The sequence below is a fragment of the Ambystoma mexicanum genome, chromosome 4q, assembly GCF_040938575.1.
Source record: "Ambystoma mexicanum isolate Mex_15411 chromosome 4q, UKY_AmexF1_1, whole genome shotgun sequence".
Classification (NCBI taxonomy): domain Eukaryota; kingdom Metazoa; phylum Chordata; class Amphibia; order Caudata; family Ambystomatidae; genus Ambystoma; species Ambystoma mexicanum.
This window is the reverse complement of record NC_090928.1, coordinates 944,694,360-944,710,521: the sequence shown is the minus strand read 5'-3', so window position 1 is coordinate 944,710,521 and position 16,162 is coordinate 944,694,360. Positions and strand designations below refer to the sequence as shown.

At 46.7% G+C, this 16,162-nt stretch overlaps 1 protein-coding gene across 3 annotated transcripts in view; it reads left to right on the top strand.

Annotated features, from left to right (window-relative positions):
- Positions 1-16,162, top strand: part of UBR2 (ubiquitin protein ligase E3 component n-recognin 2) — a 2,523,611-nt gene that overhangs the window by 2,473,769 nt on the left and 33,680 nt on the right. For all 3 annotated transcript variants that reach the window (XM_069608499.1, XM_069608498.1, XM_069608497.1), the window contains one exon: positions 14,497-14,598. In XM_069608499.1, coding sequence (XP_069464600.1) covers positions 14,497-14,598 — 102 coding nt within the window. The remainder of the gene's footprint in view (positions 1-14,496; positions 14,599-16,162) is intronic.

Sequence of the window (16,162 nt, the reverse complement as noted above, 5' to 3'; positions counted from 1 at the left end):
GCCTATGCACAGCATGTGAATCTAAGCAGATACAAGCATCAGAAATACTATTACGGTGAGTAATGTATCATATATATATATATTCATATATATATATATGATTCCAAGACGGCTGACGGAACATGTTTGACGTCCCAACGGCTGCTCTCTAGCCCCTGAACGACAAACGGCGCTTCCACCACCCCCAACGGCCGTAACTTCGGGAATAGAGCGGCGCGCACCCCCCACTCACCCACAGAGGCACATTAATAAAGAGAGGAGGAGGCAAGAAAGGCCCGGCGGATGCAGGCCCAGCATAGGAACATAGGCTGCGTGGACACCAGCAGAGGAGACAAGTGGCACAGCGAAAGGGAGCCCAGGGGAGCAGACGCTGAGCAGACAGGCAAGCGAGGGGGACTCCGGTCCAACACAGCAAACCCCCACAGGATACGGATCGGGATAAGCACAGGGTGAGAATAACCCCGGAGAGGGAAAATCGGGACTACAGCACTCCCACTCTGAGTCCCCACGGTGGGGCAGTTGTGGCAGTCAGTGGTGCAGGCGCCCGGGGCGAGGAGTGGGCAGCCTCCCGGATTGCGGTATCAGCAAAGCCCAGGCAGGGGCCCCCACCAGGAACAACGGGGGAGAAGTGCTTGATGAGGCCTACACCCTACAAGAAAGGAGGAGACTACGGGCACATCCACAAAGAGGCCCGCCCCGGTGGGTCAGAGACCAACCCTCGCTGCACGTGACCATGACATAGCAGGCAGTGTCCAAGGTGAGGCAAGCTCCCCCCTAACACCCAGAGGGAAAGAACAGGGCGTACCAGAAGCCGTAGGGGCACAAGTGGGAGCCGGAAAGACAGAGTCTAGGGGCTCCCAGAGGGGCAAGCATCGCATGGAGCCAAGAGGCACTAGTGGGCAAAGGAAGGGGTGAAGAGCTCCATACCCACACGGCAATGTGAAATATTACCAATAACAGTATCCGACCACGCACCCATGCCCCTTCATGTCCTACCACTTAGTGCTCTGCAAAAAAGACAATCATAGCGACTAAATCTCAGATCCCTGAATTACCATGACCTTCATACAACATCTAGAGGCTGACCTCGACACATTCTGGCAAACTAAGCTGTCACAGGAATACCCTGTCAATGACTTCTGGGACGCCTTTAAGGCTTACCTTCGGGGACAGTGTTGGGGAGAATTTTCATTTTGTGGCTAATTTCCCTTTCCATATAGAGTCTCCCAGCAGCTTTGCTGGATTTGAAGGGTTTGTTTCTTTTTACCTGCTAAGAGTGAGACTCTTTTTCCCACTCTTAGGCATTTTTGCTATGTATGTTCTAGGCTATTTTTGTGTTTAATGCTTATGGGATCTTCCTCAACCCCATAGGAACCATCTTTATTCACATGTGTTACACAGCACCCTCAGTGCAGTGACACAGGGGTGTCGTAGCAACCCCCAAACATAGACTCCATACCCTGGGACTGACTACTGTCTCCCAGGGCATGTAAAGTCCCCATTGACTTTACTAGTCAAATCCTATGAACTAAACCAGTACAACCCATCTTACTATGGAGGTACTGGAAAGGGTTAATAGTTTTTCCCCTATGTTCATTTTCGAGAGTGTACCCTACAGTACCTCTCTCAAAAGTTTCTGGCTGGTGGCAGTGGTTCCTACCATAAATATTCGACCGCAAATATTTCTCTATGGGATTTTCCCATTGTTCGAGGCTACCACTTTTTCTGACAGCCTCTAACATACCGCTGGTGCATTTTAATATTAACTTTGCTCCGGTAGGTTTTATTTGCCAGAACTTTGATACAACTTCTTTCTCGTGTCTTTCTCTACAATCCTAACCCAGGTCGGGGATCCTTTGTTCGTCCGTTTGGAGGGGTTCTGCCCAGAAGCACTCCTTCCGGCGCCACTGAGTCTGGGGTGGGTCCATTGTGAGGGAGAGGGTGTAGGACCCCTGGACAGGGTTGCCTCAGCAACCCATGTCGCACTCTATCCTGATAGGCTGGAGGGTCTCCCGCCAAGATGACCACCCCACTGTGTGAGTGACAGCTAGGCTGTATGAATGGGGATCTTTTTGCATAAAAGCAGGGTCCTGAGGACTGGAAGAGCAAGACATTGCCACTGGAACTAAGAAGCCGAAGAGGAGAGAAGCCAAAGACATCTGCAACGACTGAACCACCGGTGAAGTCCTGCTGCAGCGTCTCACCACTTTTCTCCACACGACGAGAGAAGATCTTCACCTGCAAGAGCCTTCTCCCCTTGAGCTGGTGGGGCCAACCAGTTTGCCAATCGCCTTCCCGGACCTGCCTTGGTTGAATCTCCTGTACCTTGTACTCGGAGGCCAGATAGCCAGGCACCCGTCCACCCGGACCGCGATATAAAGGAGCATACCTTTTATTCGTCGGGCAGCACCGCAGCTGGTGTCATCCCTGGGTAGTGCAGTAACTCAAACCTTCCTCCATGACGAGAGCATCTCTTCCTCTGCTGGATCACCCGAACTGCAGGAACTACCAGGAACAACCGCCACCGCAGGAGCCACTTCTTCTTTTTAAGGTGCATTGTTCCGCCAGGCCGCCCTTTCTTCGCGGTAGTGCTAAAGGTGTTTTAAATCCTTTACCTACTTGTTGGGTTGGCCGCCCCTCTCTCTTAACATCGTCTTTTCAACTTTTGCAACCACCTTTTCAAATATCGTTAACCAAAGACTTGACTGCAGCTACAAGAACATTTTGCTCCTGGGCCCTTGCCCTGTACCACTAACTCTGGCACAGGCCTACTGACTCTGGTCACATTTGTTAGATCTGCCTTCTCGAGATTGATTGATTCTCCATTCGAACTGTGTGGTGCACCCCTTTCTTATAACTACTCTTTCTTCCCACTGCCTAATCATTGTGAAATGCCATTTTTCTCAGTTTTCATTTTTAAGTATTGCATATATTGATGCACTGTCTTGCTGAACTGGTTCACAACCGATGTGAAGGGTTGCTAAGGTGTATAAGAACCTATTTCTGAATAACTTGTGCTTTCCCTCCCTTGTGAGGAATTGTTAGAGGATCCCTTGTGTGTAGTTTGCACTGTGCCGTTTTGCTCAGTTTTCACTCTGGTTCACTTGGTCTACAATTCATATAGGGAGTGTGTATATTTTTCCTTGACTTAACTTAACTTGCTTGATACTTGTGATACATGTGTTTTATTAGAAGTGTATAAAATAAATATATATATACTTTTTAAATACAAAGCTTTGGTCAGTGTTTCCTTGTTCCATAGTCTAATAGGCCTATTGTGTAAACCCTGAATACTGCTGATCTCCCTCTTGAGATAAGTCTGACTGCTCAGCCACAACTACCAACTAAATCTTTGTGGTATGGACTGATACCAAAGGGGATTTATTGGTCTCACCTGTAGTCCTAATCTGGTGTAGTGCTCCCTAAGGTAACTGCACTGGATTCTGCCTAACACAGTGCATCTCCAGATGGTCCCACAAACTGAATAAATGGCGGGAACAGGAAACCCAGCTAAACAATATCATACAGATTGTGATAATACATAAACGCAGACGAAGCCCCGAAAAACTCCCACACCTTGTCCGGCTCAGGGCAGATCTCAAACATATCTCAACCAAACGGGTTCAAAAATCATTCTCTAGCTGGTCACAGGCCTAGTACCAGGATAGAGACAGCCCTCTACACATGATGGCCCTTGGCCTTCGACCAGACGAGCCTCCCAGTGCATACCTAGTCTCTGAGATCAGGGCGGGACCCTCCTAACAGAGACAGATATTAACAAACTATAACTATAGAAAACTATACAAACACTCTGAACCGATATCCCCCTCTCGGATAGACTCATTCCTGACAAGCCTCCAACTCTACAAAATAGACCCTACTCACATCGCCGAACTAGACAGCCTGATCACAACCGCAGAAATAACGCGGGCCATCGCCCTGTCGACATGGAGGGCCTCGGGACCTGATGGCCTCCCAATAGATATTTACCAAACAATGGCTGATCGGCTGGCCCATATTCTGGAGACGATTTTCGCAGAGGCCCAAATTAGCAGGCAACTCTTTAGCTCAGTGCTTACTGCCAACATCATAGTCTTCCCCAAAAGGGCCACAATCCTGAAGATTGTGGGTCATATCGCCCAATCTCAATGATCAATGCGGATGCCAAAATTCTGGCCAAATGCCTGGCACAAAGAATTGAAAAAATCCTCCCCCAACTGATGCACTGAGATCAGACAGGATTCATCCAGGTCCGACATTCGACTGACAACGTTAGGCAACTGCTGCACATAATAGCTGGACAACATGACCCAGATGACATTTTTCTAACAATTTATGCCGAAAAAGCATTCAACAAGATCAAGTGGGACTTCGTGATCAAAGCACTACAAATATACAGCTTCCAGTCAGCATTTTTAACCTTGGTAAAATTGCTCTATACGAGCCCCACAGCCACAGTGACCACCAATAACATTACCTCAACCCTATTCGAGCTACACTCCGGCTCCAAACAGTGATGCCCTCTATCCCCCTCCTATATGGGCTCTCTATCTAACCACTGGCAGCAAAACTCTGTGAAGGTCCGCGATGGGAGGGAATACTACTAGGGGATGAGGTACATCAAGTCTCCTTACATGCAGACAACTTCCTGCTATATGTCAGTAAATGGCACACATCCCTACTATGGCTGCAATACCTCCTACAAACCTACGGCCCCATGAAAGGATATAAAGTTAATTGGTTGAAGTCAGAAATCCTCCAGCTCAGAACAGATATACCATGGGACCCGGGTGGATTTTCCCCGTTCCATCTCCAAATACACAACATAAAATACATGGGAATACTAATTGGCCCTTTACTGGATACATTCGTGGAACTGAACTACCTCCCGACCCTCCGTCAAATAAAATCTGACCTCGCCAGATGGAACACTTTACCGCTGTCCCTCGTAGGCCATATCAATGCATTCAAGATGAGCTCCCATCACTAAATTGATAGATCAGTCCATGATGCTGCCATGTACACCAACACACCAAATGCACAAAGACCTAGACACATGCCTATCCAGATTCCTCTGGAGGGGTAAAAAAGCAGTGCCAGACTGGTGCACTGACTATCCAGCGTCCCAAGTATGCTGGGCCAAGAGATGGCTCGATACAACACACACCAAGTTGGAAGTGCATATAACTGTCCCTAATGGCCCCCTACCAACCGCAGGAAATTCTGGCTATCCCCTAAAAAAGTTGCTTGAGAACATACGCTTATACCATCTTGGCTTGGCTGACTTCTTTCCTCTCCGATCGACCCTCCCAGGTCCAACTTGGTCCTTCCTCTCCTCTCTCTATCTCTACAGGTGGGGTTCCCCAGGGGTCTAACCTCTCTCCCTGGTTGTTCAACCAATACCTTCCACTTCTTGCCCACCGCATTGCCGCTCTCTACCCCAATTTTCAGTGCTATGCGGATGACACTCGGCTCATTTTCAGGCTCCCTTCAGCCTCCTCATATCCTTCTCTCATCTCTTACTGTCTGTCTGCTATCCAGGAGTGGTGTGTTGTCAATGATCTCTGCCTTAATGCCAGTAAGAATGAGATTCTCCTCATCGGCACACCCGCTCCTTCCTTTCCAGTCACTCTCTGGCCAGCCTCTCTTGGACCTCTTCCTGCTCCCATCTGTGAGGCTAAAAACCTTTGGGACATCTTGGACTCCACAATCGCCTTCTTCTCTTCTCACATCTCTGACATCTCTAAGAAGTCACACTACCAGCTGCAGCTCCTCAGAGGTATTCTTCCTTTCCTCTCCTTCCCCCAGAAGCTCACTGTCTCCAGAGCTCTGGTTCTCTCTAGGCTGGACTACTGCAACAGCCTCTTTCTTAATCTCCCTACTGTACTCTACGCCCTCTGCCACTCATCCAAAACAGGACTGCAAGACTTGTCCTCGGCCTCAAGCCCAGGGATCGTATCTCTCCAGGACTATAATCTCTGCACTGGCCCCCAGTGGCTGCGAGGATTCGGTTCAAAACACTCTGCATTGTCCACAAGGCCTTCTGGGGCCTCAATACCTTCAACTCTCTTCCTAAATATGTTCCTACTAGAGCTCTTCGCTCATCCACCTCCAACTCCCTCAGGGTCAGTCACTTTTTCAAGCAACGAGTTGATGGTAGATCTTGTTAGGGAGAATTCTCACTTATAGCTAATTTCCCTCACCTAGTAAGTCACCCAGCAGCTTTACTGGACTTCTGGAGTTTATTTTTTTCCACCTGGTAAGAGTGAGAGCTTTTCCCCCCACTCTTACCTGTGTTTTGCTATGTGTTTCCATCTGTTTTTGTGATTGTGGACTCTGAAGTACACCACTTCAGTAGCCCCCTTCTTTGTGTGTGTCACACAGCATCTTCAGTGCCATGGCACAGGGTTGTCTTTGAGACTTCCCTCGACTCCATTTCTGAGGCAACTACTGTCCCCCAGAAAAGGGTAAAGTTACCATTAACTTTACTTAGTGAATCTACCACAGTTCCAGTACACCCCATCTTCCATGGAGTACTGGAAAGGGTTAACTTGTATCCCGTTTGTATCTGTACCTCCTAGAGCATTCTTTCGCTCTTTTAACATTTAGACTTGGCTAGTGGCAGTGGTATCTACCCTAACTTTTCTACCGCGATTATATTAGATAAACCTGGTACTGTTCTTGGCTATTCCGCTTGACCAAATCGTCTTTCTTTTGGCTCTGGTTGGGATTATTCACCATTTCTTTTTGTTTTGTTAAAGTCCTTCTTGTGTTTTACTTTGCGCAGCAAACTAGTTTCGCCTTCTTTGTTCACTGTCTTTTGGCGGGCTTCTGCCCAGAAGCCCTCCTCAAGGCGCCTGGGTGTCTAGGTGGGCTGAATGTGAGGGAATGGTGTAATCACCCCCTGCACAGGGTATCCTAGGAAACCCAAGTTGCACTTTGTCATGATTGGCCAGGGTAGTTGTCCGGGCTGGACAACCCCCCTGCTGGGGGATTGACAGCCAGGCTGTGTGAATGGTTTTTTTTTTGCATAAAAGGCAGGTCTCTTGGGCTAGAAGTCAGAGAGTCGCCACTGGAACTACAAGGAACCGAAGAGAAGCGGAGAGAACGACGGCTGCTGCAACTACCCCATCCTGGCGAAGCCCTGTTGCAGTCCTGAACCATCTGCCCTTCAACGACTCAGAGAAGATCCAGTCCCGAGTCTTCTTCCCTTGAGCTTGGTGGGGATAACCAGCTCATCTTCTACAGCCAGAGGATCCTCTTCCTTGGTTGAAATCGCTGCACACTGCTGTAGTAGTCCGGATAGCCACCTGAAGAGCCTCTCCTGTTTTTATGGAGCGCACCTTTTATTCCGTGTCGCTGCTGCCGTCCTCATCCTTGTGTGGTGCGACCCCCTTCAGACGTCGTCCTTCTCGACAAAGCTTCAGGAATCATGGGTCTGTGGGAAACCAACAGGAACAACTGCCAGGGCACCAGTTGCACCATTGGAACAAGGTACTGTGTTCTGTTGAGGAAACTGGGTGAATCCCTTTTTCTTCATTTCCAAGGCTTGACCTTGTCTTCCCTCCTTATAACTTTTGCTTCCGAACATTGACAAAATCGAAGTACTTTTGGCTCCGTTGAATCGTGCACTGTTAGACCATGTGATCTTCGGCAACTGGCCCTGGTGTCCTTCGACCCTGGCTCCAGCCCTTTGACTTTTGAACTCCTGTCTCTGAGTGTTTCTTGATTCTGCCTGCCTAACCAAAATATTGCCTGTGATTTTTGCCTCCAACTCCCTCTGGGTATATCAGGTGCTAAGTGTGATTTTGCCCCGGTAGCATTTCATGTCCTTCTTCCCTCCTCCTCCATTCTCCTCCTTGAAAACTCCCCCTCTGCCCTCTCTACTTCCCTTCCCCCCGATTCTGCTCTCCCCTCTCCTGCTCTCTCTCCCTTACATTTTCCCTTGCCCAATCCATCTCCACCCCCCACCCCTAATCCCACTCCCCTTCCCACCCTTCAGTTAATTGCTCTTTCCACTGTTTTATTGAATGATTCATGATGTAATTTTTGCTCCCACTGTTATTTAATGTTATCTTGTATTTTGTTGTTCCATTGTACAGCACCTTGGTGTAAAGCGCTCTATAAATAAATAAATGTCACGGATAAGCGTTTGTTTAGTAGACCAAACTGTCAAAAAGTGATCGCATTCATATCCGCGGTAACATGTTTTTGTGCCTAAGACCGGTTCATTCCAAAACAGGGTCCTTACCTTGAGAGTACAAAGTGAATTGGTTAGTTGTAGTATATTTAATGTGTAGTTTTTATTGAAGTTTAATAGAAGTGTTGTGTTTATAACGAATGGTTTAAAAATAAATGTACTTAGATTTTTCTACCTGAAACCTTGAGTCAGTGTTTGCTTGAATCACAGTAATTGTGGTCCCTTTGTGTAATCTCTGCTACTGCTCATATACTCTTGAGATAAGCCTGGCTGCTCCGCCACTGCTACCACTATGACATAGTAGTACAGGCTTGTACCAAAGGTAAAACTTGTTTCACCACCTGTAGTCTTAATTGTGTGTAGTGGTCTCTAACGGCACTGCACAGGATTCTGCCTAACATATCTTTCTTCGGCTGGGTTCTCCCTCTGGAACAGCCTCTCTGAAAATTGAGGAGAACCATCTCCGGTTCCGGAAGCACCTCAAGACCTTCCTCTTTGCTTCTGCTTTCTCTCCTCCTCTCCCCTGGTGAACTCCTGGCTGAAACTGCACTGTTCACCTAGCTACCCTCTGTTCTCAGGCCCAGGTCCCGCCAGTTGCACACCTATACTGCCCTCTTGGCAACCCTTGCATTCGGGGGCTGTTTCTGTATCCCTACAGCACTTAACTCCTGATGTCTGCACCTGCCATTAGCTGGCCGCACTTCTTACTTATTGTTCTTATTTTTTTATTTTATTTATTACTGTTTATCCTATGTACTGCACTTCCCCTCCCCCTCACACTTTTCCCTTCCACCGTCCCCTGCATTTGCGTGATATTAATGTCACCAGGCCTAGTAAGATCGTTGTCTTTGTCTTCCCTCTGTTCCCCTTCCTTGCCTCGTCGCGCCTTGAAACACTTGTGTATAGGAGCGTTATAAATGCCATATCATCTACTGCACTCAATGCTAACACATTGGCATAAAATGAGAGAACTCTTTGATGTGGATGTACGAGACGCCCCTGCATGGATTAGTGTAAGGGCAATACTATCGATAGGCCTGGACCACTCTCTCCACCCTAACCAAGAATCTATATGGCCAGGGGTTAAGATACTGGAACTATATGATGAACAATCACCCATTGATTTCCAGGAGGCCAGACGAATATTACAACTGAAAGAAACAGACTGGCTACGATACCACACCCTACTAGCTGTAGTACGCTCAAACACAACTGAACAGACATTGACAGCCAAACCATCATCGGGTGAACTAGAAATGGAACAAAATGTAACTGCATACCCATGTATGCGTGCTTTTTATACTATATGCACCCCGAACAATACTAAACAAAACCAGACGCTAGCCACACACTGGTCCACTGACCTAGCAACGTCAATTGTCCCGGGGGATATCTTCGGTTTCTTTGATGCTATGCCTGCAATGTCATATAATTATCGCAACAGGGAGATTCAATTCAATATGATTCAAATGCTATATTACACACCGAGCAAAATGCATAGAATGGGGCTCGCACACACACCGTCATGTTGGAGACGCTGTGGGGAATTGGGCACTATAGGACATAGTATATGGACCTGCCCGAAAATTAAGACATTCTAGTTAAAGGTAGATAAATTCACCACTAGGCTACACGGGACAACCGTAGACCTGAGCCCAGTCCCTATGCTTTTCGGGACCAGAGATGAAGATTGGCACAGCGATCCGATGACTTGGAAACTAATACACGCAGTCCTTTTCTCAGCTCGAAAAATTCTGATCCAGCAATGGAAAGCAGGCACAGCCCCAACTAAACAAACCTGGCTGTCCCTAGTGACCAAAATATGCTCACTAGAATGCTGCGTGTTAAAGCGCCACAAAAAATCCACACAAGCAGATCAATTGAGGACACTGATGGATACCTACCTCAGAACTTTTCACACGACCCTGTACCTATTGACGGACCCACACAGACGGGTACTTAATCATACTGCTATATACATATGCAAGTTGGGAGGGAATATTAAAGGGGGGAGCAGCCACCATGTTGGTAATGAGAACAAGGTGGGAGACGGGAGGGGGCTAGGTTAGGAGCTGTAGGGTGCAGACAGGATACGCCATAAAAGCAACTATCGATTAACCTGTATATGTTGATATGACATATACTGTTTGTACTCCTTATCGCTTCTTGGTATGTTTGGTATAAAAAACGTAATAAAATGTTTTTGGTTTTTTTTGTTTTTTTTAAACATATGGTGGTGAAGTAAGACTCTATATTATAAAAGAAGGATAAGATGGTAAACTTTCTCTACTTCCACCCCTTCTTCTCCCCCAACGATTAGACACCTCTGACAGATTCTCCGGCACTACAGATCTTGACAACATAGACTGCGTGCAACATTCCAAATTTCAAAAAACATTTTTGTTTAATACAGAATATTTAAATTAAAACATAAGATACTACCCACACCTAACACAGTGTACAAAACTACCACTAAAACCTACAAAATCTAAAAAGCTAAATTTCAAATAAACCACTTACAAATGGACACAGACGAAATCACATATCACAGTACATAGAAAAAACCTAAATGTGTCACTAAAACAACAACAGTGTGAGAATGTGGCAGGAATATAGTACAACGAAATGGAGGTGGAATATGGCAGTTTGACACACCCCCGGGCGCGACCCAGAGATATCGGAGGACCATGTGTTAATTTCCTCATTGCACAGCCCCGAGTATAGCAGAGAGATGAATAATATCTGAAGAACACTAGGGAAAGGTAATAATGGACCATTGTCTAGACATAGAACTGTGTTGCTCGACGCCGATTGTAACCAGCGACCTGATGTACTGTGCACATAAACAGTGTATAATGTGAGGGAGAGAGTGTTGACCTACTGTATTACCTGTGGGATAGAATGTTTCTAATGTCTTGATGTCTTGATAGGTTATTTATAACGCGCTTAATACCCAGAGGTTTCTAAGCGCGGACCCGCGGATTGAACCTGTGTTGCTCTGAGTTGTCTTGCTTACAAGGCGAGCACGTTGCCACTGAGCTATCCTCCCGAGACATGTAAGTTAACCGGTTATGAATGTTATTGCAAAATGTTAATAAACGGAGTTACAAAAAAATAAAGGATGCATACCTGCATGTCCCCATCTACCAGCCGCATCAGAAATTTCTGCAGTTCATGATTGTCATACAGCTACCAGTGCATGGTGCTGCTTTTTGGCCTGAATTCCGCCCCTTGTGTCGTTACGAATTTAAAGAACGCAGTGGCGGGTCTCCTCTGCTTGGAGGACCATCATCTATACACTTATCTGGACGACTGGCTGTTGAGGGTGGTTTCACCCGAGGGGGTGGTACACTCCTGCCAGAGATTGGCAGATACTCTTCATCAGCTGTGGTTCTCCCTCAACCAGAGGAAGTCGCAGTTGTGCCCCTCCCAGGATCTGGTCTTTCTAGGGGTGCATAGGAACACGGCTGTTCAGCAGGTGTTCTTCACACACAGAGGCTCCTCTCCCTTCGCAAGGCGATTGGGCACTTTCTGGCCAACTTAACCACGTCAGCATGGTGGTTCCAGCACCTTTTGGGGCATTTGGCCTTCTGTGTGCTCACTGTGCAGCACACTCGACTCAAGATGAGATGCCTCCAGCTACACCTGGCGGCCTTTTGGGACCAGGAGACGGGGTCTCAGTCAGACAGGATCCCAATACCCCCGCTCTAGCAACCTGATCTGCACTGGTGGCTGATGAACGAGAATATCCCCGTGGGAGCCCCCTTGCCCCCGACCGGAGCCTCTCCTGATGTTGATGACAGACTCCTCTCTTTTGGGCTGGGGGACTACGCTGGAGGGCTAAGTGATTAATGGTGCATGGCCCAGGGTAGAAGCCCTCCTGCATATTAATCTGCTCGAGCTCCGTGCTGTGGGCCTGGCCCTCAAGGCTTTTCTGCCTCTCCTCAGGGACAGGTCTTTTCTGGTCAGGATGGACTATTCTACTACAATGTTTTACCTGAACAAGCAGGATGCCACCCGTTCCCCACCCTCCTTTCCATGGAGGCGGTCGCTATCTGGAAATGGCCCCTGACAGAGGGAATTTGGATTTCAGCAGTCCACTTTCCAGGGGACAACAATGCGGAAGCAAACCAGCTGAGCCGCTTGGGGTTCAGCACCTACGCGTGGGAGTTGCACACGAGTTGCACACCGACACCTTGTCACCCCTGTTCCAGCCTTAGGGGTTCGCAGACCTATACTTGTTGTCTCCTCAGAATTCCAAGTGCCCCCAGTTTGCTTCATGGGCAGGACATGTTTAGGGGGTCTCTGGGAGACACCTTCCATATCTGTTGGCACAGCCGCATATGATATGTGATCCCGTCCTCTCCCCCGCACCCATACTGCTCCAGCGGACCCTCCGCAAGTTCGAGGATTTAGTGGGCTGCAGTCTCATCCTGATTGCCCCCACTGGCCTTTGAGGGCCTAGATTTTGGATCTGATGCAGTTGTGCTCCCAGGGGCCTGTTTACCTTACGGTCACGAACAAGGGCTTCCTGATTCAGCAGGGCGAGGCAGTGGAACATCTGGACTCCGCCAGGCTGGCACTGGCGGTCTGGTTCCAGACCAGCTAAGGCTTCAGCATTCTCAATTTTCGGATGTCAACTGGGGCACCGTTCAAAAGGCCAGGAGGCCCTCTACTTGCTCCCAATATAAGAGTAAATGGACTAGGTTCTGCCATTGGGTTCGTGACAGGGGTCTGGATCCTGTCACCTGTCCTCTGGATGACGTACTGGCTTTTTCAGCACACCTTGCTTGTTCTGGAGTTCAGGTGGATGCTTGCCGCACTTATTTGGTGGCCATCGGGGCTTACAAAAATTCCCCTGAGAATGTGTATTTGGCGGCCACCCCAGTGGTTATGGCCCACCTCAAGGTTTTGTCTATGCTTTTTCCTCCATTACATAGGCCTCATCCGGTCTGGTACCTCGATGTGCTTCTTGGAGCTTTGTAGTGCAAACCCTTCGAGCCGATGGCCTCAGTGGACATCTGGCTGGTAAAATTAAAAACTGTTCTACTGGTAGCTCTCTAGGAAAGATGACCAACTTTTCGCTGGTTATGCTGGTGCTCGATGCTGGCAGGGCTGTGACCAAACAGACCCTGTCAAGGAAGATCATTCTCTGCATCTATGAATGCTATGATCTTGCTGGGAAGGATGTGCCTGAGAGTCTCAGAGCTCATTCTACCAGGGGAAATGGCTGCCCCCTTTGCCCTGCAGAGGGCGGCTCCCTGTCCTGGACATCTGCCAGGCAGAAACGTGGACATCTTTGTACACATTTGCGAAGCATTACTGTTTGTATTTCCTCATGGCCCAGAATGCCCTTTTCTGGTTTATGTGGTGTCCTTGCTTCCTCCCGACTCAAGATTTAAATGGAAAGTGCGCTCAAAAATGTTATTGTCTTAAAAGAGGGGCAATAATCAAAAACATATATACAAATATTAAACTTTTTTTTAAAGAAAGTTCCTATGTAAAATTCCTACCAGGAGGTGGCTTTTGCTTCATTAGTGCCGCGAGAGCAGAGATTAACACAAGCACAGGAGGCTTATCCATTTCACAAAATAGATGGTTCCTAGTGCTTGAAATTAAAGGGGTTTAAACATTATTTGCGCATAATTTTACATAGGAACTTTCTTTAAAAAGATGTTTAATATATGTTTTTTGATTATTGCCCTTCTTTTAAGACGATAACATTTTTGAGTGAACTACCCCTTTAAGTGCTGCTTTGGGAGTCCATCATGGTTAAGGATTCTGTGGGAGGAAAGAATCCATTAGAAGAACAAATTACTTTCTGATGGATGTTGCTCCCACTTATTCCTCATCACCCTCCTTACCTGCCCCTCTTGGCAGAAAGCTTGTACACCAATTGTTCTCTGGTCACTCAGCGTCAGAGTGCTTAGGGAAAAATTATGGAACTGAAGTCTCAGAGCGCAGCGCCTCTACATATACTGGCCCCGTAGAGGCGTCGGACTGAGCCGTGCTGTTAAGTTTCCAAAGCACAGCTACACTGCGAAAGTATTATCATGGATGAGGAATCTGTGGCAGGAACATCCATCAAGAAGAACATTACTGAGGGGTAAGTAATTTGTTCATTCCTCACAATGAAAGTTGATGCTTTCTGGAAGGTTTAATTTTCTGAATCTAAATATATAAGTGAAGTTAATGTTTTCTGTACCGTATTTGTCAATTCCTTGTGTCCATTAGTTCATCTTTGTAGAGCTCAGTTGTTGATATAAACGGACTAATATTAGATGCTTTGTTTATAGGGTCAGAGAATGCCAAGTATTGTTTCTAGCTGGAAAAACAAAGGGTTGCTTTTACGCTCCTCCTTATCTTGATGACTATGGTGAGACAGACCAGGGACTTAGGTAAGCAACATATCAAAATGCTACATTTATAAATAAATCTCTGCCTTTTGACATCAATTTTGACTTGACATGCCTTAGAATGGCAATACTGATAAATATGATGGTACTTTAGTGCATGGTTTTAAATGTTCGTTATTAGTTGTTACTTTGTAATGCCATTAATGCAACCTAAACCCTTATCCTGTCGGGGTCAAAATATTCTAGCCCTGCATGGTGTTTCTAGCCCTAGCAAGCGCTGATGCACCGGCTACGCATTAGAACCACCAGGGGGCAAATCTCACCCTATGTTAATTTCCAGGGACACAAAACACACAATACTATTTTCGTCAATTTTTTCAATTTACTATCATACAAAATTTGGCCATACCCGATTAAAACACCAGCAGTTGCGAAAACTACAATACATTATTTTCCGCCTGCACCTTTGGGTCAAATAGGCAGGTCACGTGGGACTCTACGTCAGGGAAAATTTTTATTTAATTGCCCTCCGTGAGGTGTGCCTAGTTGGCTCAATCGTCAATTCTAAAACATTTTAAGAAAATCCACATCACACACCATTCTCGTTAATGTGCGAGGGGAACATAACATATCTACAACAAGAAATCACAGAATCTATAACATTGATTCTAACACAATTCTTTCTAAAAGAGCATCAGTCCACTTGTGTCACTCTAAGTAAAGTGGCATCCATATGTCTGGTCGACCGGTTTCAATGATGTCTTTCGTGTATCATATTCTTCAGGACCCATTGTTTCTTCCATAGACCCAATCTGCAAACCCCATGAGGGTAAAGTTGCGACATGTTCTGTGAAACAAAATGAGAGAAAGTCAGATTGACTTCTCTCATATACAGGATAAAGGTAGGGCGCTTCTTGTTTATTCTCAAAGATATAACATGGGATCATTTATTTTCCAATGAGCTAAGCCAGTCAACTAGTGACATTAAAAAGAGGCTGTCTTCACCACACCACACCACCATCAAGTGTGTGACGTCATGTCCAGTGCTATAAAAGTCATACCTCTTTATCTGTTGTATGTGCAAAGGCACGGTCACTTCCAACAGTATTCACACGTTCTAAAGCTTCTTTTTAGAAAAGCCACCAACCTTGGTGCTAGATCTGAAAACATAGGGTGTCTTCTATTAAATAAGCTGTTCGCATGCTCACAGAATCGTGAGTAACCTTATCCCAGGTATACCATCCCCGTGTTTAAATGATGATTATAAAATGAGTACAACTAACTCACCACTCGTCAATCTCATTTTGACCCAGTACACCTCTTGTGGTCTAATGTTCTTATGGGAAGTGCCTTTTAGGATGGTCCTATGGATGGAAGAAAAATCCCCAATCACATAGATGGTCCCGGACCATGTGGCGTTTTTTGTACAAAACCGTAGTTACATCCCCACGGTGCTTCTGAAACCATTAGTGGGTTACTTCCCCACACTATCAATCCCCTCCAGGGTCGAAGGAAGCACCCATATTGCAGATAATTGTCCCACCTCCTGTTACGATAACCTCATTTAACACCAGGTGTGCGGTCCAAATTATCATGTACAGTATTG